This window comes from Periplaneta americana, chromosome 3 (assembly GCF_040183065.1).
Source record: "Periplaneta americana isolate PAMFEO1 chromosome 3, P.americana_PAMFEO1_priV1, whole genome shotgun sequence".
In the NCBI taxonomy this organism is placed as follows: domain Eukaryota; kingdom Metazoa; phylum Arthropoda; class Insecta; order Blattodea; family Blattidae; genus Periplaneta; species Periplaneta americana.
Genome location: NC_091119.1, coordinates 149,372,011 through 149,397,827, shown reverse-complemented (window position 1 = coordinate 149,397,827; position 25,817 = coordinate 149,372,011). Strand labels below are relative to the sequence as shown.

Here is a 25,817-nt window from a genome sequence, read left to right as displayed (position 1 = left end):
ACTGTACTGCCATCTCGTGTTCGTTTACGGCGGACAGGTGGCAATCCTGGCGGTTGTTCTCTTCAAAGTGCAACCTATTTTAACATAGGAATGAGCAATCTATATCTGATCTGGGCTGAAACTGAGCTGAAATATACAAGCTTACGAAACAATAATTAAACATAATTTTAACGCCAGGTAAAAGTTCTCATTGTTGCGCTATGAAATGCCGCCAGTTTCGCTTACAGACGCAAGCTGTGTTATTACAAATGAGCATACCGTAATTTTTAAACAGCACATAGTATGTAAAAGCGTAGGTATCGAATATAAGCCGCGCCCTGATTTTTTGCAGATGAAAATTGGGGTTTTCCGAGGTTTTCCAAACCGTAAGGCGAATGCCAGGTAATCTGTGGCGAATCCTCGGCCTCATTTCGCTATCACTAATCCCATCGATGCTAAATAACCAAGTAGTTCATACAGCGTCGTTAGATAACCAACTAAAAGAAGTATGACTTGAATTCTCGGGCTCAAAGAGCTCTATGAGTGAAATTCTCGGACTCGAAGAGCTCTTCAATAATATAATTATTATGACCGGGATCCTCGGTTCCAAAGAGCTTTTTAGTAATTATGGCTTCGATTCTCAGGTTCAAGGAGCCTCCAATATTAATAACTGCAGTTATTCAGTTCAGAGAGCTCTACAATAGTGATTCAGTGCAGATGCTCTCGAACAATAATTAACTACGATGCTCTGGATCAGAGTGCTCTTCATTACTGATGAACTATGAGAGTCTCTTGTTGAAGGACCTCTGCATACAATAACGATGAACCGCTATTCCCGGATTCATTTATCTTTTGAAGAGGTGGAGAAGTTCAAATATCTTGGAGCAACAGTAACAAATATAAATGATACTCGGGAGGAAATTAAACACAGAATAAATATGGGAAATGCCTGTTATTATTCGGTTGAGAAGCTTTTATCATTCAGTCTGCTGTCAAAAAATTTGGGTTAGAATTTATAAAACAGCTATATTACCGGTTGTTCTATATGGTTGTGAAACTTGGACTCTCACTTTGAGAGAGGAACATAGGTTAAGGGTGTTTGAGAATAAGGTGCTTAGGAAAATATTTGGAGCTAAGAGGGATGAAGTTACAGGAGATTGGAGAAAGTTACACAACACAGAACTGCACGTATTGTATTCTTCACCTGACATAATTAGGAACATTAAATCCAGACGTTTGAGGTGGGCAGAGCATGTAGCACGTATGGGCGAATCCAGAAATGCATATAGAGTGTTAGTTGGGGGCCGGAGGGAAAAAGACCTTTAGGGAGGCCGAGACATAGATGGGAAGATATTAAAATGGATTTGAGGGAGGTGGGACATGATGATAGAGAATGGATTAATCTTGCTCAGGTTAGGGACCAATGGCGGGCTTATGTGAGGGCGGCAATGAACCTCCGGGTTCCTTAAAAGCCAGTAAGTAAGTATTGCTTGGATTGATCTGGCTGTGTGACATCGTGTGAAGCAGGACCAACCTGTCCCCTCGCACTGTAAACATGCGGAACTGTGACAGTGACGTTTACTGGCACTGCTTTACGATTCTTGATTGCCCGCGCTAGATATCCCTTCCCCTTAATAGCGCCATCAAACCCGGCACCTGGCATTGAAGCACTCACGTCATTTCGTTATTTCCATTCGAGGAACATGATTTCTATTAGCTGATTACAGATTCTAGACTTTTGAAAGCTTTTATACTTGTATCTTATAGTCGATGGCTCATAAAACCTTTATTACTCTCAAGTATAGAAACATTTAGTGTTAGCACAAATAACTCTTAAAAAAGAAGCAAAACAATGAAAGCATCATCAAATGTTGGAACTAAAAATACAGTTTTTGTTGAGAGGTGCTGTATTTTGTGACCTCAAAGGTTATGGGACCTGGTGTGAACTGTAAGGTCGTAGGAACATTTATAAATTAGAGAGGATTTGTGAGTTCCGTGCAACGAAGGCGAATTTACCACGTGTTTCCCTCCCGCACACCGGAGTGTGAGAATACATCACTTCGCAATTACGGCGCTGGATAAGTATCATTAAAGTTTCTTCAAGACAGCTGCAGTCTGATCTCGTTGTGATGGGGATATTTAAGGCCTTTTAGTGACTTATGCTCACGAGTTGAGCTGAAAATTACTGTTTTTAAAGCCGTTGCAGAAGTTGGTGATTGGATTCATTGAATTCAAATCGACGGTACGTGGCCATTTATTCTTCGTGCTGATCGCATACAACGTTCCGGTTAAAATACAAAGACGAAACGAATAAATAAATTAAAATAATCGAGATTAAGGGGACACTATTGTGAAATAATGCTGAAAAATTGAGAAAACCCACTTTTTTTTTTGTGTTTTTATGAAGTGATCTAGCCATATAGGAATCAAATGAGGCGTTCAGAGCTAAAGTGTATTAAGTCACAAATTTTCATACCTTGAGTTTAATTCATTTTCTGATTGTCTGAAGTTGGATCTTTTCCGAGGAGTAATAGATCAAGTCTTAATTTCCAAGCATTCGCCGGTAGGTGACACCAGTCACTTTTGGCTGAGATTATTTGTTCACGATGTTCTGAGCCATAGTGGATCAAGTCACCAAAGCGTTGCATCAATTAACATTACAGTTGTTTATATTTTATAAATCTAGAATTTGAGAATGGAGCAATAAAATGTTTGCTAGTGAAATTAGATAATCCACTAGAGCAGATTAACTTTAAGTGCTATTATCTCAAAACTACGGCGCATGGACTTGATCCACTTTAGCTCTGAACGCCTCAAATGTGACCTGACATACGGTGCGTGTATGAGTTGAGGCAGATGGTTTTTTAATACTGTTTTCTCGACTTTAAAAGTTAAACAGTTTATTGAATAAAAAAAGCTCCTTGCACAACAACTATTGTCAGATTGGCCTGAAACTTCTCACAGAGGTCAATAAATAAAATTTAATTAGCATCTGTATGAAATATTAATATTAAGTTCTTTCGGGGCATATTCATATTGTACTATGATTAAAATTAGCTGTAATAGCAAATTCATGAAATTTTAAAATTTATTGTGACTCTTTAGTGAGACTGAGCTCAAAAAGCTATTTAATTTTTATTCCCATGACTATTTTGAAGCTTTTGAGCAAATATGAACTAAAGATTTTGAAAACTTTGACTCAAGGAGCCTTTTTAGTGACGTCAATATAAAATATAAAAAAAAATAAAATTTCAAAACTATTAGCTCTAATGGCACCAAATTTCGTACGGATGATAGTGTTGTAGGCCTGTTTATGTAGTTTAAATTTCACAAATTTTGGATGAAAATTGTAGAAGTTTTAAAAGTCATATGTCCCCTTAACAAATAAGTTGAAATTATTTAAATCACTTACTACAATTGTTGTCTTGGAATACACTTAAAGAAAAAAGATTTTTCAACTCCCTCTTATTACTATTTAAAATCATCCACACCTCTTACCTAGCATCTCGTTTTGTTTACCTTTCACTAGCTCGAACTCGGAACATGTACCTTCTCTCTAATCCTCTGCACAGAACATCCTTCTACTCATCATCTTTCAGCATATCGATTTCACATCTCTGGAATTCTCTCCCTGACCATGTCAGAGACTGTCGGACAATATCAAAATTCAAATTTAAATTAAAGAATCACATTCTAGTTCATGGAATTGCGCATAAACATTTCACGTTAAAATGTACACTTTTGAACTATTGTTAGGGAGGCACGCTGTAGAACAGTCATGGCTTCCGGTCTGCACTGTGCTGAATATAAATATAATATAGGTATTCATACACATAGGCTATAAATTTATTTAATCAAATTGAAGATATTAACACGTTTCTAATTTTCTTGTTATATGTTAGTGGGTTACATGTTAGAAGTTCTGGGTGTAATTTAGTTAAAGCATTGTACAACCGAGGGCCAAAATTTATGCTATGCTTTAGACCAGCAGATGTGAGACATTTTAATTTTAAAATATATGATTAAGAAACTAAAATAATAACCTGTATAGGGAAAGAACATTACAGACCAAAGACCATTATTCATTCATTCATAGTGTTCTGCCCAAGGGCAGGTCTTTCACTGCAAATGCAGCGTTCTCCAGTCTTTCCTATTTTTTGCCCTCCTCTTAGTCTCCGCATATGATTCATATATCTTAATGTCGTCTATTATTTGATATCTTCTTCTGGCCCGAACTCTTCTCCCGTTCACCATTCCTTCCAGTGCGTCCTTGAGTAGGCAGTTTCTTCTCAGAGATCATTATTAATGGCAGAATAATTGAATAGGTTTCAGATATACGTATTTTAGTTGTAATATTTTTTTTAATATAGAAAAGACATAGATGAAAAATTAAACAAGTTCCAATGGATATGTGAAACAATACGAAGAACACTAAGGAATAAGTTAAAACCACTAGAGAAACCCAAATTGAATTTTACAAAACAATGGCAGTGCAGTCTTAACGTATGGAGCAGAACATTAGATCTTAAATAGAAAAGATTAACGAAAGATTGAATCAGCAGAAATGAAATTCTGACGACCATTATCTGGTTATTGCCTCAGACCAAGTGAGAAATGAAGACATTAGAGAACAGCTAAATATTTTTAACTTCACTGAGAGAAAACAAATTGGTTTGAACACACAAAACGAATGAAAATACACCGTCTACCGAAACAAGCTCTCAAGTATCAACCTAAAATACTACAGAGACCTGGGAAGACCACGTAGTAGATGGCAAGACTGTTCTCTCTGAAACCAGAATAGGCCAGGAGGACTAATTCTTGTAGTGCAAGAAGAAGAAGAAGAAGAAGAAGAAGAAGAAGAAGAAGAAGAAGAAGAAGAAGAGCCTTCAAATGCTTGTGAGCAAAACTTCAAGTCTGATGTATTAACTAGCACTCAGTAATAATATTTTTCTTGTACGAGGGTTATTTCTTCTTAAAATTGTAGAAGCTATCTTTTCTGTAATATAGGCTCAACTTCATACCAGTCCCACGCTGCGGAAATTCCGCTGTAAACTTGTATCCAGTCGGATTGATAAATTCAGGTAAAAGAAGGCGGGTAAATCCCAACAGACGTTAAGAAAACCCATTAACATACGAAGTTGATTTTCATGAACATTATTTGTTTTTGTGTTTACCTTTCTCGAATGCAGGATATTGTTCAGTGATCGAAAGGGGATTTCCTGAACGTTTACATCTTCGGCAGACGTCGATTGTACCTCACTCCAGATAGCGAGAAGTTAAAGTTCAACTGCCGGCCAGAAGACTATCATTCATTATGACCGGACACAATTTTATTATCCATATATTAAGTCCCCCATTTCTTTGTCTGTCCTAAGAGTCGTGTTACTATGGAAACCTCTTTGGTCATAAATATTAGGAACCTATAACATTCAGTGCAGTACACGTAGGCTGTATAAATGTAAAGATCAACTTCACAAATGTTATGCTAGCAGTGATGGCATAATACTTCATAGATTTCTTCTGTGAAAAATTCAATAACCATGACATCAACTTTTTCTCTAGAAAATATGAATGAGAGTGAGCTGAGTATTTTGTATATAATGCTATTTCATCATCATCATCATCATCATCACCATCCCTTCTTCTTCTTCTTCTTCTTCTTCTTCTTATGTTATTTAAAATTTGTATCTCGGGGTGGGCTTTCGTATTATCAGCCGTAGACACAAGTTTCCATTCGAAAATGTTACCCGCATCGCATGTTCCAATTGATGCGTAAAGAAGGAGGAAGGGTAGTCTTCGTCATTTTACTTTTTAATTGTACGGAGGATAAAAACGAAATATAGTGATACGGTACTGCAAAAAATCTATTTCTAGGTTTTGATAGAAATACATGGTTTCAGCATCCTTGTTACCGCAGAAATGGTTTTGAGCATGCAGTCTTGTCTTTCTATGTTTCTGTGTACATTGTACAGCGAGTTCTCCCGAACTATTGCACTGATTTTTTCAGTCCATTTATTGGGCAATGATGCACTTGAAATATATAGTGGAGTACACGATTTTTCTGTAATATCCCAGCAGTGTCTTCACCACCACCACCACCACCACCACCACCACCACCACCACCACCACCACCATCACCACCACCATCACCACCGCCACCGCCACTGCCACCACCACCACCACCACCATCATCATCATCATTATCTTCAATCAGTAATTAATCCACCCACCCACCCACCCACCAACCAACCCAACAAGAGTGTAATGTAGATCCACTCTGGAAGATCTCTGACGAACTGAGTACAGTAGTCTAAATATAACATAAGTTATGTTGCGGAAATATAAATACGAGGGAGAGTAAAAAAAGTAATCTTAATAATTGTTTTATTAATTGAATATGTACAATAAGACTATAAACACTTCATCAGGAACACTTGCATTGAACGTAGTTGGAACTAAGTTGAAAAGTGATAGGCCTAAAGTGTTTGTAGTCTTATTGTACATATTCAATCAATAAAACATTATTAAGGTTACTTTTTTACTCTCCCTCGTATTATTCATTTATATAATGAGTTGTATGTAAAGTTGCTGTTTTCATCATATCACTTTTTTTAAACCATGCACATTTATTTAGTAACATTAGTGCTTTAGATTCAAGGTTGGTAGAAATAAAATGCTAGCCATCTTTGATCTTTGGTATATACCTCACTAATATTTTGAGTACATAGGTTTCCTCTAACACTAAGGCGAATATTCGGACTCTTCTTGCTATCGACGCTTGATTAGCATGCAGTTGATACTATATTATTAAATGGCCGTTTAAACAAACACAGTAATCCCCTCTTATTCGAGGGGTACGTTCCGATACCTACCGCGAATACGCGAAACCGCGGATAGTAGCGAACCCTACAAAAAAGTCCTTACCTATGATGTAGTTTAATTCACAATTTACAAACAGTAAGACGTTATGAGAAGGAAAAAAATGAATACGTTATACATTTTTAATAGGGATGATTTTATGGTGATTATTTTATCCAGATTTCGGTGATTGAAATAGTGTGTTTTCGGTGAATATTTCGTAAAAACGAGGAATTTCGTGCATATTTCGCACCTTAAAGTAACTAAAAAGTAATAAAATTGGCCTAGCAATTTTTTTAATTATTATTGGAACAATCTCTTTAAAACTAACAGAAAATTGTTTGCATCGTTAATTATATTCATAATTACATTTTATTCTACTGTGAGAGGGTGACGCCACTGCCTTCTGATTGCACGAAGACAGTTGTTGTGGGAAAGACAAATTAACCTTGCCTGCTTGCACTGCTCCCTGGAAGTATAGAGCCACTGTATTGTATTGTATTGTATTGCATTATATTTATTTACATTTCATGACATTCATAAATCTCTTCACAGCTAGAATATGGAACATGTCAAAAGAAATCTTAATAGTACTATAAAGTCTTAGTCCCAGTCTGCGTAGTTGAAAAAAAAAATATATATATATATATATATAGAAAAGTTTTACAATGTAGTCTACCGGTATAACACAAAGGTTTAGTATCAACACTTAATACAAGATAGAAATATTCATGGAATGTTGTTGAATGTCATAAATCCATCTACAGAATAGAAGGCGTGAGAAATGAGATACTTCTTTAATTTGGTCCTAAATAATCTTATGTTTTGTGTTTGATTTTGACACTACTCTGGATAATGCTGGGTGAAAGACCTGCCCTTGGGCAGAAGACTATGAACGAATGAATGAATGAGTGAATGAATGAATGAATGAATGAATGAATGAATGAATGAATGAATGAATGAATGAATGAATGAATGAATGAATGAATGAATGAATTGACGCTATTAAAAATTTTTTACTGCTATATAACGCATTCCTTTTTGGTAGCACGATAGACTTTCCGATGGAGTATGAAAGTCATTTTTGACGCTTGTTTATGCTGTGAACTGTTGAATTAGTGTACCTGGATGTAATCGCTGAAATGCGTACGTCGTTGCAAAATGCCACATGCATGTAATGCTGTACGATCAGATATGTAGCAATGTTCATGTATATTTTACAGCGAAGAAAATTTTCACTTTTTATTTGAAGGAAGGAGCCATTTTTCGTGGATTTATATTAATTTCGCGGATATATTTCACTTAATTTTGGACTTTCATTAAGGGACTTGTATATTCCTAATTATTATACTTGTGAACACGCGCGCTTGCCGTCTAGATTTTCTATAAAACTTTTCAGCTTACGACGCTAGGCGCTAAATTACGTGAAAGAAATGTTGCCGAGGTTAACCGCGGATAAGGGAGATTACTGTAGTCGTTGGACACAACTGACACTGGAGAAAATGAATTTGGTTCCGATTGGATTCTATGAAATCTGTGGGAAGATGTTCTGTTGTAGGCCTACTTTATTTTCCCCGTACCATTTTCATTCCACCATAGCTCACAGTGATTCATTTTCTGTAACTAACATCGAAATTAAAAGCGACGATAAGAAGAAATGTCATTGAGTAGTATTCTTGTGAGCGAATTGTATCCCCATCTTTGTGAAGCCGTGACCTGCCGTATTTGCCACGATAATTTTCTCTGAGAGTGCTAAGCACGAGTTTGAAGGTCATATTTCTTGCGTGAGTTGATGGCTGTTGACGGAAAATGTTATCTAGTGGCGAAATGAAATACCAAGTTCCTGGATATGAAGGCAAGACTTTAATATTTCATGTCATGTTTATTGCGAAAGATTTACAAGAGCCGAACGTCGTGAAGTTCTATATCGTTACATAAACATGTGGATATCTGAATAAAAATTTTATTTATGCATGTAAAACTTTCAACTCCTTCCTTTTTCTTCTTCGCCATCGATTTTGTAGACCGTGACAGTAATGAGACGTTGTTAATCTTATAACAATCTCACATCCACCCAATTTCATTCCATTTACTGACTATTAATATATTTTATAAGGAGTCATAAATATTCCGTTGGAATAGCAATTATCTAACAAATTACCGGCTCATTTTCAGTCCGAGGCGGGAACCCTTGAGCAGAGAGCTTCATTTGCAAATAGTGCCGATATTATCCTTGTGGTATGTAATCAAGTTTTTATCGGCGTAGATTTTGTAGTCCCAATATCGGCGTCTGCCCCTCAGAACGTAAATTCCGAGAACGTGGACTATTTGTGGCGCGGAAGAGCCAGTTAGTTCGCCAGTTTTTGAAACCAAGCGCCTGAAACACATAATTGAATATAACGTGGTAGGTGAAAGTAGCTCGAACACTTCAGTCACTTTAGTAGCTGTGGCTAACAGTTTTATTACACATTCTACCTATAGACAAATAAATAAAGTTACGATTTCTTATTTAAATATTTTACAAGAAGTTGATAATTAATGTAATGTTTTTTTTTTTTTTTCAGTAAGCGGTATGTATTTATTTGTATATTAAAAATAAGCAGAAATTAAAAAAAAAAAAAATCATAGAACGATGCACGTAGGGTTCACAGAAACTCCGTCACTAAAACAAAAAATAAAAAAATAAAGGAGAGTGAACTGAGTGAGTACAGAAAATCTTTTCACAGAGGTAACTTATAGTGGAGAGAAACTCTCCGTTTAAATAAGTTTTTTTTTTTTTCATTGCAAGTTCATTCGCTATGAGAATGTGTTGTCAATGGTTCTATCTTTTAGATTATACTAATTTCGTTATCCGGCATCATCTTGTAGGCTATTTATCCTGTTGCGGGAGGGATCTACAGAAACCCGATCATTAACTCAAACATAAGAGAAGGAATGAAGAGATAATGTACCAAATAACCTGTTATCAACAATTAGAAGCCTGTACAATAACACTAGAACACTAGAACACTGGAAGAAATACGGAGGAAATGTTTTTTAAGTCTTAGTGAAATCAGGATAGAATCAGTGAAATGTTTCGTAGTTCCAGTGCAGTGAGGGAGTTGACAGAGAAATGACTGTAGTGCTGAAAGGTACTTGTGCAGATATGGACATATGAGCCGTTCAGAGCAGAAGTGGTGTAAGTCAAAAATGGATAATGAGTGTCAAAGTAAACATTCTGTAAAATACAGCGCAAAGTAGCAATTAATATTCAATTTATTTAAACTATTAGTAGTCAGTGGATAGCAAGAAGGACATATTAATTGCTGTATTTTACAGAATTTTTACTTTAAACCTCATTACCTAATTTTGACTTACACCACTTTTGCTCTGAACGGCTCATATCATACTCGTGGGTTTTAGTTCGAACTTAGGGTTAAGATACAATTGGATTTACTTTAAATGTTATTATATTATTATTATTATTTTTATTTTTATTATTAATTATTAGTATTATTATTAATTTATTATTAATTGTGTTTATTATTGTCATTATTGAGTGTAATTAGTTACCACTGCCACCGGGTATATACCCATTTGCAATGTGAATACATACATACATACATACATACATACATACATACATACATACATACATACCAGAGCCGATAAATTCAATCAAAGGAGTAAAATAGAGCTGAGGTTTATCCCCAATTCTTCTTAACAAAAATATTAATGGACTCTCAAAAGATATATCTATATTAATAGTGAAGTGATAAGGAATTCTAATATATTTGTTTGGAATATATTGGAAACTTTTATATATTAAATAGTCTTGTTGACGATATACAGTAATTATATTGGAAAGGCAACTGAGAGTTGTGATTACTATTCATAGCGATAAATAGCTTTCCTTTTAATCTCACCGCGACCGCGACAATGCGATAACAAAACAATATCCGACTTTCACAAGGTGTTCAAGAACAAACTTCAGAAAAGATTTACCAACAAGTGTTTTGAAAACAAATTTCACTATAAAAAAAAAAGAGAAAGAGAGAAAAAATGTCGCCCCCCTCCCTGAAAAATACCGCCCTAGGCAACTTCCTATTGATTTTAAAACGGCGCGATACCAGTAGTTATTGAGAAACGTATTGAAGTCCATCTTGGGAGCTGACTCAATGGAAAGTGCGTAATTGGGTGGCGCTTAGGAGTGGGCGAGCGTCGAAACAGCCGAACTGTGTGAACACTGCGTTCAGTTTTGGGTGAAATTATCGATAGGACAACCGTATGAAAACAGCATCATATGAACTATAGCTGCGTCGATGTTATTTCCGGCAGCCAATCATATTGCAGTTCGGTTACATTTAAAGATGCGCGCCTTGTCATTGGCCGCTGATGACGTAACGTACTTCCACTGCTGCCGTATTTTGTAAACAGCTGTTAATTAATATAGGCTACTGTCCTGCTCGGCGTCAAGTAGGTATATAGAATGTGCAACAATGTGGTCATCTTAAGACTTAAACAGAGAGGCGAAGCCATGCCGGAAATAACAGCGATGCGGCTATATGTCTAAATTTGTTAAGGGCATACTCCACTAAAAATGATAACTTTTTTCCTAATCACTTTTTTCGATCAAATTTTAAGAGTATGTTTACTATGTGAAGGACTGATAAAATCCAAATTTTGAACTCCCAAGTGTTTTTAGCTTTTGGTTTTTATTTTATTTTTTTTTAGAAATATTTTCAAACCCAAGTTTTTAGTAGAAGATCTCAATTTTTAAACTTATTTTTTTTGTCACATTCGTAAGACACAGAAAAACATTTCTATGCATTTAATTTATGAAATATCTCATTTATTCACTTTCAAAATTTTTTTAAAGTTTGAATGTTTTTTATAATCATTTAAAATATAACTTAATTAATAAAATAAACTAGCTGTATCCCTTACAAAATAAATGCATAGAAACATGCAGCTACCTCATAAATACTTGCATTAAAAATTTCACTGAGATTGGTTAATATCTGGCATAAAAAAAGTTGGTGTTGAATCAAGAAAAATAAACTTACGGGAAATTGGATTTGAAAGTAAAATGAATATTTATGTAATACATACCTATTGAAATTATCCTTCTCTACATTCATCTAATAACTTTAGGAAGCCGACTTTAGAACAAAAAGTTACTAGATTTGTAATCGGAAATTCGTAAAAAAATATATATTATTTTATGAAAACATAATTTTAACAGTTACTTAAAAGCAACGCCCCTTACTGCTTTAATTTAAAAACATTTTTAAACATATTTTTAATCAGAATTGAGTAAATCAATTTGGAATATGAAAATAAACATTCTAAAGACGTGAAATAGCCAATAATTTTTTTTTAAAGAAAATGTTCATGATTTTCAGTGCATTCTCTCCTTTAACCGCAGAGGTAAACTATGTTAAAGGAAAAGTTGACATTAACGGAAGGAGCGCATAAGAATTGGAATTGACAAAATATGTCGTAAATATGTTAAAGGAAAATTTGACATTAACGAAAGGAGTGCGTAAGAATTGAAATTGACAAAATATATAGTTTCTTTTTAACATTAGAAGTTTGTCTTTGTGAATTGGAAGCGCTGTTTACACAGCATATATGAGCGTCTCTACCCTGAATTGTAACATGTGTATGAATCTTGGTTCTAGCCATATTTTTTTTTATGAAGATATATAAATTATAAATACGTACCGAAGAGATATGCAGCCATAATCGACTTCCACTGCATTAATATCTATTCATGTTGTCCTGGAATCCAGAAGCCGGCGCGGCGTGGCCAGTGGTAGGGTTATGTTTTCGGAGTGATGATATCACTTAATTGGAACCTTAAATCAAGTATCGGGTGTAATGGATATCGAAGAGACGAGCGCCGTCTTCTCAAAAGAATACGAGTCTCGCACGATCACGTTATAGAGGTCAGATGGACAGCTCAAGTACGTGTCCGCAGCATTCCTGTGGGGTGGAGGAGATTCAGACATCGCCCCGGGCCCTCACCTCGGCTAGTAAAACACTTTTTTTACATTACCGTTTACAAGGGATGCTACATTGCGGTCAAGTCAAGAAAAATGAGATGACGGAGGCCCTTTCATCTGTACTCACCGTACATGTAATTACAAAACCAGGGGCTTCAAGTATGAAATTTATGTTATGAACCCTCTCCCCCATCCCAGGTTCCCTCGAAAGCTCATTTGAGTTTCGGTATAGATTTTAATTGCCAGTTTTCTCTCCTATATTCATCATAAACACATTGTTCTCTCTTTATGAAAAAAACACGCGCATGCTAAGGAACTCTATATCATGAGAGGGTTCAGCAAAAACTGATGCATTTACAGCCGTTTCCAATACAAATTAGGACCTTGTTGTTGTCAAAAAATAGTTTCTGTATAATTTTAATTCAATTTCCTTTTCGTATTCGTAAGAAGTATTACCTCAGTAAGTGATTTGTTACCTTACAGAAAGAACGGGTGATATTTTAATAAGTTGGTAGTAAAATTTGGGTCACATCTTTAGAGAGATGTAGAGATTACGTTGGTGTTACAGTCACGTGCCGTAACTATTGTTTACAAATGCAGGAAAACCTTTATGTTCTGTCGATTAGATTTTTAAAATTCGTTCTTTAAGTAAAGAGTAAATTGTTGAATTGTTTTGTGACATACATAAAAACCTATATTTTCTATCAACGTAAGTGCTAATTATTACAAATTATTTTGATTTATACGCAGTAGTATGTTGAGAGATAAACGGACTGTACCAGTGGTCCTTTTCGTCTTGTGGAATAGCAATTGACGTTCCTCGGCGCAAAATGAATTTCCGGGGCTATAAGACGAGACATTGCCTATTTTGTTCCCCATTTGTATTCATGAAAACAGGTGGACTGCAGGAGAAGGGGCTAAATGATGGGGTTGGAAGGTGATAACGAATAGGTCTAGCCGCCAACTGCGGAATGCCATTGGAGGAAACTGGTTCAATTTTTGATCTCTACTACGGCTCTTAAAAACATTGGATACTGTGACCCCAATAGAAAAGAAGAAAAAGAGCAACAGACATGCTTTATGTTTCCCCAGTCATAAAACTGTTATTCTTGCAGATTTTATCGTTTAATTTCACTGCAATATCAGTCACTTTTAGATTTCTTATTACAGAGAAAGACTTGTAAAATGTCTATCAAGATGCTTTTGTGTAATGTCGAAATCAATATTAATGACAAAGTATCCTGAAGATAAAATTCTCTTCCTACATTTTTTTTTTCGAATTCTCGTTGTTTTAATGGTTAACATTCTTGCTGCCTCTGGACTTGGTATCACGGTGTAATGAATTTTATCGGATGAGAACTTACGAAGTACATGTTTATGGCATATGAAAGTATCTTACTTACGAAATGAGAACCAATGTAGGAACAAAATTCTCATCTACCACATAACAGTTCGTACTTATTGCTGCAGACGAAAGTTCCTCCCTTAATCGATATATTTGACTTATCGTCGGATACTTCTACTCAGAAAAAATTGAAAAACCAACCAACCAACCGACACCTAACGACCTCGACCAACACCAGACCAGATCAGACCAGACCAAACGAAACTAGACACAAACCGTACAAATAAAAAACACAGGCAGATCAGACCAGATTAGGCCAGGCCAGACCAGACCAGACCAGACCAGATCAGACCCTGCCAATAAAAAACAATCACAACCCATGAGCTAACAAACTCTAAACCAAAACCAATCAACTTCAACGTACTAAAACCTACCAACCGAACCATCGATCGGTCGCTCTTTAATAATTAATTTAAGTTAGAGAAATCAAATTTTAATCTCAAATGCATGAATCATCCATCCTCACAATCGAACCAACCAACTCACCTTTCTTTTGTCTCTAATCATTTTTATTTCACAGCCCATAAAATATATTTAGATAAAATTTGGATGGAATACTTCATGGTTGTATACGTTAAGAATAATATTGACATTGATTACGTTTATATTTTATTATTATTTTTCAGATAGAACTAGAATAGGAGAAATCGTTGTGTAAACATTTTCGCATTGTGAAAATTAGTGTAGGCTTATTTTAGACATATCGTCTATACATGATACCGATTCTTAATTTTTATTTTCCGGCTATACCATACATATTACAACGATTTCTAGAAAATTAGCGTTGTAAAAGAGCTATAATTTGTATATTTGGGCCCTCCAGTAATATGGCATTGCTGTCTTGCTGCACCTAATCAGAATAATAATTGGGCGGATTTAGAGCAACTGTTGCATTTGCATTCCAAATACCCTCATATCCGTTGTCTTATGAGGATTTAAAGCTGTCGTTCTGCCAGAAGTCTTAAGTCAAAGTGTTTGACAGAAAATTATACACACGTACAGCTGGAGAGATTAATCACGTACAGTATTTCTTTTTATTTGAAAGACAGCCCACTGAAACTCTACAAAATAAAATAGGTCTTTGCGTTTTACGCCTTCAGATATGAAGACTAGTGTTTATTTTCTTAATGCACACGAAACAGGATCTGAAAATTGATATGATATAAATAAACATTAATGTGAGATGCTATCCTTCTTTGTATTATAATCTCTTCACTTGTTTCTTTAATGGTTTCAGGATTCTGTAACAGATTAACTCTAATGTTACCGATGTATTTTCTTTTACGGACCTTGAAGTGAATACGATGAACTTCACAGCATGATTTGGTAGAAGAATAGGAGAAGTTTATACTGTATACCAAAAATATACAGTAAACCTATACCCGTTATATCTCCGTGACTATGTTATTGAGATGCTGTCGAGACGTCTTAGCAAACAAAGCACAATGATGGCATCGTTCAATAATTTGAAGTCTACAGGATGTAACGAAATAGAAGTTTCAAACATGATAAAGCCGTGACGAGTACTAGGGTAAGGAAATGCGAGCAGGGATCCATAGTCGGCAAATGTCTCGTGATAATAATAATAATAATAATAATAATAATAATAATATTAATAATAATAATAATGGTAATAATAATAATAATAATAATAATAATAATAATAATGGTAATAATAATGGTTTATTTAACCCGAGGGCAGACTTAGGACCAGGATTATAGAATCATATATGAAAAATATAACACAGCAAGATCACCGGCGTGTTGTAGGTGTAGTGGACTGGACTCGGGGTCCGAGACTGCACTCCGGTTTCCGTTCTAATCCCATTTGAACTGATTTTATTTATTTTATTTAGTAGGTTATTTTACGACGCTTTATCAACATCTTAGGTTATTTAGCGTCTGAATGAGATGAAGGTGATAATGCCGGTGAAATGAGTTCGGGGCCCAGCACAGAAAGTTACTCAGCATTTGCTCATATTAGGTTGAGGGAAAAACCCAGAAAAAACCTCAAACAGGTAACAGATCACAGGATGGGTCTTGTCTCCTGTTCTATACTTCAATTTGTAACTTACTCGCCTGCATATCAATTTAACATGTTCTATACTTCAATTTGTAACTTACTCGCCTGCGTATCAATTTAACATGTTCTATACTTCAATTTGTAACTTACTCGCCTGCTTATCAATTTAACATGTTCTATACTTCAATTTGGAACTTACTCGCCTGCGTATCAATTTAACATATTCTATACTCCAATTTGTAACTTACTCGCCTGCGTACCAATTTAACATGTTCTGTACTTCAATTTGTAACTTACTCGCCTGCGTATCAATTTAACATGTTCTATACTTCAATTTGTAACTTACTCGCCTGCGTATCAATTTAACATGTTCTATACTTCAATTTGTAACTTACTCGCCTGCGTATCAATTTAACATGTTCTATACTTCAATTTGTAACTTACTCGCCTGCGTATCAATTTAACATGTTCTATACTTCAATTTGTAACTTACTCGCCTGCGTATCAATTTAACATGTTCTATACTTCAATTTGTAACTTACTCGCCTGCGTATCAATTTAACATGTTCTATACTTCAATTTGTAACTTACTCGCCTGCGTATCAATTTAACATGTTCTATACTTCAATTTGTAACTTACTCGCCTGCTTATCAATTTAACATGTTCTATACTTCAATTTGGAACTTACTCGCCTGCGTATCAATTTAACATATTCTATACTCCAATTTGGAACTTACTCGCCTGCGTATCAATTTAACATATTCTATACTCCAATTTGTAACTTACTCGCCTGCGTACCAATTTAACATGTTCTATACTTCAATTTGTAACTTACTCGCCTGCGTATCAATTTAACATGTTCTATACTTCAATTTGTAACTTACTCGCCTGCGTATCAATTTAACATGTTCTATACTTCAATTTGTAACTTACTCGCCTGCGTATCAATTTAACATGTTCTATACTTCAATTTGTAACTTACTCGCCTGCGTATCAATTTAACATGTTCTATACTTCAATTTGTAACTTACTCGCCTGCGTATCAATTTAACATGTTCTATACTTCAATTTGTAACTTACTCGCCTGCGTATCAATTTAACATGTTCTATACTTCAATTTGTAACTTCCTCGCCTGCTTATCAATTTAACATGTTCTATACTTCAATTTGGAACTTACTCGCCTGCGTATCAATTTAACATATTCTATACTCCAATTTGTAACTTACTCGCCTGCGTATCAATTTAACATATTCTATACTCCAATTTGTAACTTACTCGCCTGCGTACCAATTTAACATGTTCTATACTCCAATTTGTAACTTACTCGCCTGCGTATCAATTTAACATGTTCTATACTTCAATTTTTAACTTACTCGCCTGCGTATCAATTTAACATGTTCTATACTTCAATTTGTAACTTACTCGCCTGCGTATCAATTTAACATGTTCTATACTTCAGTTTGTAACTTACTCGCCTGCGTTTCAATTTAACATGTTCTATACTTCAGTTTGTAACTTACTCGCCTGCGTTTCAATTTAACATGTTCTATACTTCAATTTGTAACTTACTCGCCTCCGTATCAATTTAACATGTTCTATACTTCAATTTGTAACTTACTCGCCTGCGTATCAATTTAACATGTTCTATGCTTCAATTTGTAACTTACTCGCCTGCGTATCAATTACCATGTTCTATACTTCAATTTGTAACTTGTCTGCGTATCAATTTAACATGTTCTATAGGCCTACTTGAATTTGTAACTTACTCGTCTGCGTATCAATTTAACATGTTCTATACTTCAATTTGTAACTTACTCGCCTGCGTATCAATTTAACATGTTCTATACTTCAATTTGTAACTTACTCGTCTGCTATCAATTTAACATGTTCTATACTTCAATTTGTAACTTACTCGTCTGCTATCAATTTAACATGTTCTATACTTCAATTTGTAACTTACTCGTCTGCTATCAATTTAACATGTTCTATACTTCAATTTGTAACTTACTCGTCTGCTATCAATTTAACATGTTCTATACTTCAATTTGTAACTTACTCGCCTGCGTATCAATTTAACATGTTCTATACTTCAATTTGTAACTTACTCTCCTGCGTATCAATTTAACATGTTCTATACTTCAATTTTTAACTTACTCGCCTGCGTATCAATTTAACATGTTCTATACTTCAATTTGTAACTTACTCGCCTGCGTATCAATTTAACATGTTCTATACTTCAGTTTGTAACTTACTCGCCTGCGTTTCAATTTAACATGTTCTATACTTCAGTTTGTAACTTACTCGCCTGCGTTTCAATTTAACATGTTCTATGCTTCAATTTGTAACTTACTCGCCTCCGTATCAATTTAACATGTTCTATACTTCAATTTGTAACTTACTCGCCTGCGTAGCAATTTAATATGTTCTATGCTTCAATTTGTAACTTACTCGCCTGCGTATCAATTACCATGTTCTATACTTCAATTTGTAACTTGTCTGCGTATCAATTTAACATGTTCTATAGGCCTACTTGAATTTGTAACTTACTCGCCTGCGTATCAATTTAACATGTTCTATACTTCAATTTGTAACTTACTCGCCTGCGTATCAATTTAACATGTTCTATACTTCAATTTGTAACTTACTCGCCTGCGTATCAATTTAACATGTTCTATACTTCAATTTGTAACTCACTCGTCTGCTATCAATTTAACATGTTCTATACTTCAATTTGTAACTTACCCGTCTGCTATCAATTTAACATGTTCTATACTTCAATTTGTAACCTACTCGCCTGCGTATCAATTTAACATAAGTTAATCATGGTAACAATTTGTTTTTACTACATACTTCTGAACATACGCTCAAATACCTGACAGAATTAATGGTGTATAACATATGTGAAATTCTCCGGAAAGTAAAAACGAATAGAAGAATTTAATGATTAATGAGTGTCTAATTGCGTGTTTCCATGCCTATTTTTTCTAATATTATATCCGGGTATTTAATACATTCTGAGTTGTATATTATAAATGTCTTATTCCATAAATTAGGCACTGCCTTGCCAGTGAGATAGAAGCTTATGCATGATATATTTTTACTTTCTTTGCAGGTTTACACCTGAGATGTTGATGGAGCAGTGTCCAAAACTGGGTCTTGTGGTCGATCTCACGAACACAAATCGTTATTATAACGGTCAGGTAAGGATTTCAATTTGTATTCCATATAATATATATTGTGATTGGTGATGTTCCGTCGAAAGGTACACAGAATATGAAACTGACATTGGCCAAATATGCATAATGTTAGCCGAGAAAGTGGTTGATATTGATCGCCTTTTAAAATACGTTCACTTCTTACAAAAATACATAAAATATCCAAAGTTCTATACTGTACACCTAGTCTTTTTTATGTTTTTGTTTGTTTGTTTGTTTTTTTTTAAGAGAGAGGGAGAAAGCATAATTGCTTCTGTCTCTTTTATGACTGTTTTAGTAATTAACATCAGCTTCATGAATTTATGATGCCATGACTTTATCATTATATTTTATGACATTATAGCTGCAATGGAAAGAAAGAAAGATTATGTTCTTAACAGAAATATCTTTCGTGGCATAAACAAAACAAACTTATTGACGTTTGCCTTAGAAAATTCAAACAATTAAAAGTTCAAAAAACAAAACAAAAATCACGATTCAATATTTAGTCCATATTTCTCCCATCTCGATCACATCTTGCAGTTGAGTGGCCATGGAATCGACTAGTCTTTTTTTAGTTCTCATCCACGACATACCCGGCATCCTGGACGAACTTCCACAAATCATCAGGACGTCTTGGAGGGGAATTGGGAATATTTTTTCGCATATATTATGTTTTTTTATTTGTGTCCCCGTAGCTTAGTCGGAAGTCCGTCGGAATTTAGATGTCAACGTCTCAGGTTCAAATCCTCGTCACTGCTTTCCACTTTATTGTGTTACAGGATGGTATGTGTAATATAAGAAGAAAAAACTAACACTAGTATTATGCAACTGTATTGTTTCAAATCTAACATTAAATTTATATTACTTATATCACTAAAGAACGATAACAATATAAATGATAACTTGAATATTATTTATATCGCTGAAGAAAAAATAACAATACAAACGATAACTTGAATGTTATTTATATTGCTAAAAACTATAACAAAATGCAAGTGATAACTTGAATATTATTTATATCGCTAACGAACAATAACAAAATGAATTGATAACTTAAATATTATTTAGGGCCTATATCACTAAATAATAATAACAGAAAATAAATGATAACTTGAATATTAACTTATTTATAACAATAACATAGTATAAATGATGCTTGAATATTATTCATATCACTAAAGAACGAATATAAATGATAACTTGAATATTATTTATATCGCTACAGAACGATAACAAAATTAAATGATAACTTGAACAACGCTCGAACTCACGACTTTCGAATCATTAAGCGAACTCACTACCGCTGCTCTACGAGACGCAGATGTGAATGACTCCTGCTTAAACATATTAATTCCGAAACTGCTTCTATAAGCGCATGCATCATGTAACATCACCATTATCCGAAGTGGACTTACTGTACTCCAACCACGAGAAAGTCTCTGCGGAATGAGACGAAGCGGGGTAATGCTGTGAATGAATGTTGATGTCATAAGATCACACACGTGGGTACTCGTATCTCTATTGGCTAGCTCTCACAGCCAAACAATAATATTGATACACAGATTTATACTACCGTAGTTACAAAATTAGATCACTGTTAATCTCCTGGGGCCCTATTCATAGACATCGCGCTAACCCATGCTACGAGCGTTCTAAACTAGCCCCGGTTATAGCCAGGTTACTTTTACAGGATTCAGAGACGCCGATTAATCAGTGGCTACGTTAGTCGGCATATTAGCTTTGGAAACTGTTACACGATGCTGAAAATGCTACTGCGCATGTGCAGACTGGCAATTGTCATGCTCAGACGCAAGCGATTCCGGATCGTTTGTTTATTTGTGAGGTTATTGGCGATATTAAACTACAATAAACTATTTGTTTTTTCTTCTGTGGTAAAAAAAGCAAGAAATACACTTGGCAGCGTGCGGGAATTCGACTATACAAGAAGAAATGTCGAAAATGTAAGTAGAAATGTTATAATATTATACGTAATATTTTTAGGTTAGGCCTAAACGTAACTATTATGAAATATTGGACTTCAAAGAGTGAATTATTCTAATTCAGTATATATTTATTTACTTTAGTTGAAGAAATAACTAAAAACAACTGGTGGAGAATGCCCTGCTCCCGAAATTGATGACGTAGGCCTACGAAACGATATGGAATGTTAACATATGAGGTATGTGTTTTTGGTTCTTAGGACATGTGTTTGTAAGTGAGATAGGCTTATTACTTCATGGTAAATGTTTAATGTGGCTCTGGTATGATTATGTCACCTAAGGCTACTCTGAATAGGTACTTGGTAGCCTAATTAATATAACGTAAGTAATATATCTTGTAGGAATATAGCTGATAATGCTAGTAAAATGTAGGCCTAATTCACAGCAATCGTGAAAATGCAAGCTACGCCTATACTCAACTACCATAAATGCAGTTTGGATAATATGGTTTTGTAAATACCCATAGGGGATTGGGCCACAAACATCTGATGTCAACCCACACAATTATCAATCATACCTTAACGTAGGCCTAATATCTTGTGTACAAGAATTATCGAAACTGAGACCTTATTTTAAAGGGCAGTAGGAACGCCTAGAGATTTCTGAGATATCCTTTTCTCTACTACGTCAAAAGAAATAGCATTATTTGAGGTTAGAATTACCTACATAAGCATAATAAATTTGTAGAATCCAAATTGATGGTCAGCTATAAAATTTCATTATCTTGTGTGTTTGTAGAACGCTAGTAAGTGATTTATAAAATATAATATCAAACTCATATTTATTACAGCACTGAAAAGACAAAAACCTCACACGCATATGTAATCTGTAGTTGCAGTGGCGTATACTGGTTAAAGGGTTTGGGCTACCGCTGATCCTATTATTACACAAAATATATCTAACAATTACTTTAATTTTAATTACTATGGTAAAACTAATAATACAAAATTATTACATTATGTTATATTATAAACTTTTTCTTTTGTAATTTCCTTGTGCTACTGCCGGTAGCCCGCAAAATACGCCCCTGTGTAGTTGTGGTGATGTAAACATAGATTACCTCTTATTGTGTTACAATAGAAAGCCCTAAGAATAATGACAGGAGTGCATGTTTGGATCAAATGGATAATTTCAAACAATGTGATAAATTTTCAAATTTAGACAATTAAAAAAATTCACAGTTTTGATAAGAAGTAGTGTCTTTTGTGTGCAGTAGTATGCAAATGATTAACATTTTTTTCACCTTTCCATAGGACTCTGCTGCAAGATCATCGAGAATGACAGAGTATGAAGAAGAAGTGTTCCTCCTAAGCATGAAGCCCAAAAATTAAACGTGATGAGAAGTTCTATGAATTGCAGAAAACAAAATTGTTATTAGAAATAAAATATTATTAAAGGCAAAGTTAAAAATTATCTGGGACAAATGAAAGAACTAGAAATGTAACTTAGTAGTAGTGGTAATGGTGGTGGTGATGGTAATAGTAGCACTAGTAGTGAAATTTTCTTGAGTTCTTGTCTACTTCATTTCCTTGCGAGCTTCCCAGCAGTATATAGGAACTTGAAATTCTTCTGTCCCAATCATTTTCTGGAGTTTGGTGTAGAGTAGTAAGTATTCCTCGTTCATTATTATACTGTATTTGTGTTGTTGCATGCTACACAGTGTTATGAGTGTAACAAGTTTATTTGATGGAGATATGCTGCTGGACAGTTGTGGCCAGTTTCTAAGCTGAATGGGGCAACTGCATCAGATTGAGGACTACTAGTATTACTGTATATTGGGCTCTAGTAGTGTTTTCAACTTTTTATTTTCACATTGTTGTTTAGTGAATTCTATACATATGTGTGTGTTCCTTTTTCTTATTTTAATGTCAGTTAAGAGTTTTGCTGATTTATAAGACAGGTTACTTATTTATTTATTATTTTTTTTTTGTTTTTGCTGGATTCATCAAACCTGTAATTCCTCAGTTGGAACATATTCCCTGATGGAGGTTTAAGTACCTACCTAAAGCAATTTAGTTACACTTATGTCTATAACTATGCAATTAAGGTATTATTAGTAGAGAAATTTAATTCAGAGTCTTTAATTTAGGCTTGGAAGTCTCTAATGAATTGATCCATGAATTGAAAAAAGCAAAATTATTATTAGAAATGGAAATATTAAGAAAACACAATTAGAAAGAAAAGAATAGGGGGAGGGCCTAATGAAAAGCTGGAAATGTTGTTGTTTTCTAATGCCAGGCATTTGACAATAAAGTCATTTGACCTCTTGCACTCCAATATTTTTCAAAGATATTGTCATGGTCAGCCACTGAGGCACAGATTTGAGGTGTTCCGAATCTGTGTCTTGGTTTGAGTTGCACAATGGACAAAAACTGGAAATGTAGTACTTTAGTGTAATGTTCTCTCTTTTATACATTGCTGAAACTCATGTTTACAGTATCATGCTCTTTCAACTACATTCCTTAATAAATAATATTTTGTTTTATTTTGTGTTAGAAGAAAATACTTATATTTCACCACTTCTTTAAATGAATTTATTTTTTATCAGACAGTCTATCAAAGGTAGAGATGTGATTTTGCATCATATTGTAGGTATGACATGCATAAATACACAACAAATTTCATCACAAAATGTTGGATAGTTTTTTAGTTATGAGGGAAATGCTTCATCACTGCACAGTGAACTGTCAACATTTTGAATTTAGAAAAAAATATATATATAAATATTTTTTCCAATCGTAAAAATATTTTTTTCATATAGTAGAAGGACAGTGTTTTACACGTACTAATTTTCATAATTGTACAAGATACAGTAATGGTGGAAAAAATGTTGAATATTTGCAAAATTTTACTGCTGTAAGCTGTACCTAACCCCTTCAGGTAAATTGAATATGTAGCTTGTATGTTAGAGTAAATATCTGTTCGCAGGATTCTTTCCAATGCAGGGCTAAATCTGCAATGCTTCACTCATTTCTTGTGATCATTTTACTGCTGACTCGTCTGTATTTTTGCATGAAACTCATTCAGAAGTTACTAATTTGCATCACTTACAACCTGAAATGAATATGGAACTTAGGAATGAGGAGAAAAATAAAGGTCTATATTTATTTTCTTAATACTCTCACTCTATGCTAAACGATTTTGTTTTTCTTTTTTTTGTAATGGCGTTTGCTTACTCTTGTATTATGTTGATATGCTTTGTTTGGCTTTTCCCCCTTTGTCCTTAGAATGTACAATAGTTTGTAACTTAGAAATAAGTGAATATGCAAAATATGAATAAAATTATTGTATGAAGCGAAGTTTAAACCTACATACGAGTTTTAATTTAATTTACAGAACCCCTGAGTTCCCATTATACTACCCCTTTCTTTGATATTATAGACTTATTAATTTGTCCTACAGAATAATATCTGTAATATTGACAATTAATATGTCTATAATATTCTCATAGCTGCAGTGCATATGTCTCTACAGATTACTGTGCACTTAACTGCGGATTCCCGGCCAAACAAGTCACTCAGCTGAGTGTGCTCCTAGTATAATGACAGTTGACATTGGACATATACGTCAACATATATACCTAACATGGAGTCAGGCCAAAAAGAGAAACATTGAAGGAGGAGAGTTCCATCTGGTGCTGTGGATTGAACTCGGCATAGCTCAGTAGTCAGAGTGCTTGGTATGTAGAATCAAGGACCCGGGTTCGATCCCTTGTGCCGGAGCAAATTTTTCTCCTCAAATATTAATCTTTCTTTGATGTTTATTTGTGAAAGTTCTCCAAGACATAAGAATGTGCTATCTATGGTGCCAGTACCTAAAATCAAATATTTTTATATTGAACTTATTGTACGTAATGGAAAGGTATATTATCATAAAATCCTATTAAAAAATAATCGCATTCTGCCATCTGTTTCAGTGACGTGTGGGCATTAGCACTGGATGCACTATTTCTACTTGGAGTAATTTATGTGAGAGTTTTTTTTATTGGACAGTAACTCTATAATTAAATCAGTCATTTCTAAAAGGACTTTATCCAATCTTTTTGCTAAAATCAATTTAGAATGCTATCATATTCTCACTTGAATACGCCTTTTTCATGATGGGCATTATTCCATGTATTTTATTCAGATCCATGCAGGCTTCACAATATTCACAGCACTTCTCAGAGGGCCCTAATCCTGTAGTAAGGCGATTTTTATGCAGATGAGATTTTGACATAAAGCCCTTTCAGAAATTACTGATTCAAATATAAGTTTATTAGCAACATTCCACGTTATACATACTTCAACTTTTTGTTTTACTTCGAATTGACGAAGATGTTAATATATGGACTATAATGGTTTTCAGTGACTTCTATAAATAA

The 25,817-nt window shown here is 34.5% G+C and overlaps 1 protein-coding gene and 1 long non-coding RNA gene across 4 annotated transcripts in view; both read left to right on the top strand.

Moving 5' to 3' along the window:
• The window catches only part of LOC138696603 (RNA/RNP complex-1-interacting phosphatase), a 364,465-nt gene that overhangs the window by 148,000 nt on the left and 190,648 nt on the right, over positions 1–25,817 (top strand). For all 3 annotated transcript variants that reach the window (XM_069821760.1, XM_069821759.1, XM_069821758.1), the window contains one exon: positions 19,370–19,457. In XM_069821760.1, coding sequence (XP_069677861.1) covers positions 19,370–19,457 — 88 coding nt within the window. The remainder of the gene's footprint in view (positions 1–19,369; positions 19,458–25,817) is intronic.
• LOC138696602 (uncharacterized) lies at positions 21,018–24,764 on the top strand. Its single transcript, XR_011331425.1, has 3 exons — positions 21,018–21,415; positions 21,539–21,633; positions 22,708–24,764. It is a non-coding gene; the product is annotated as an uncharacterized lncRNA (long non-coding RNA).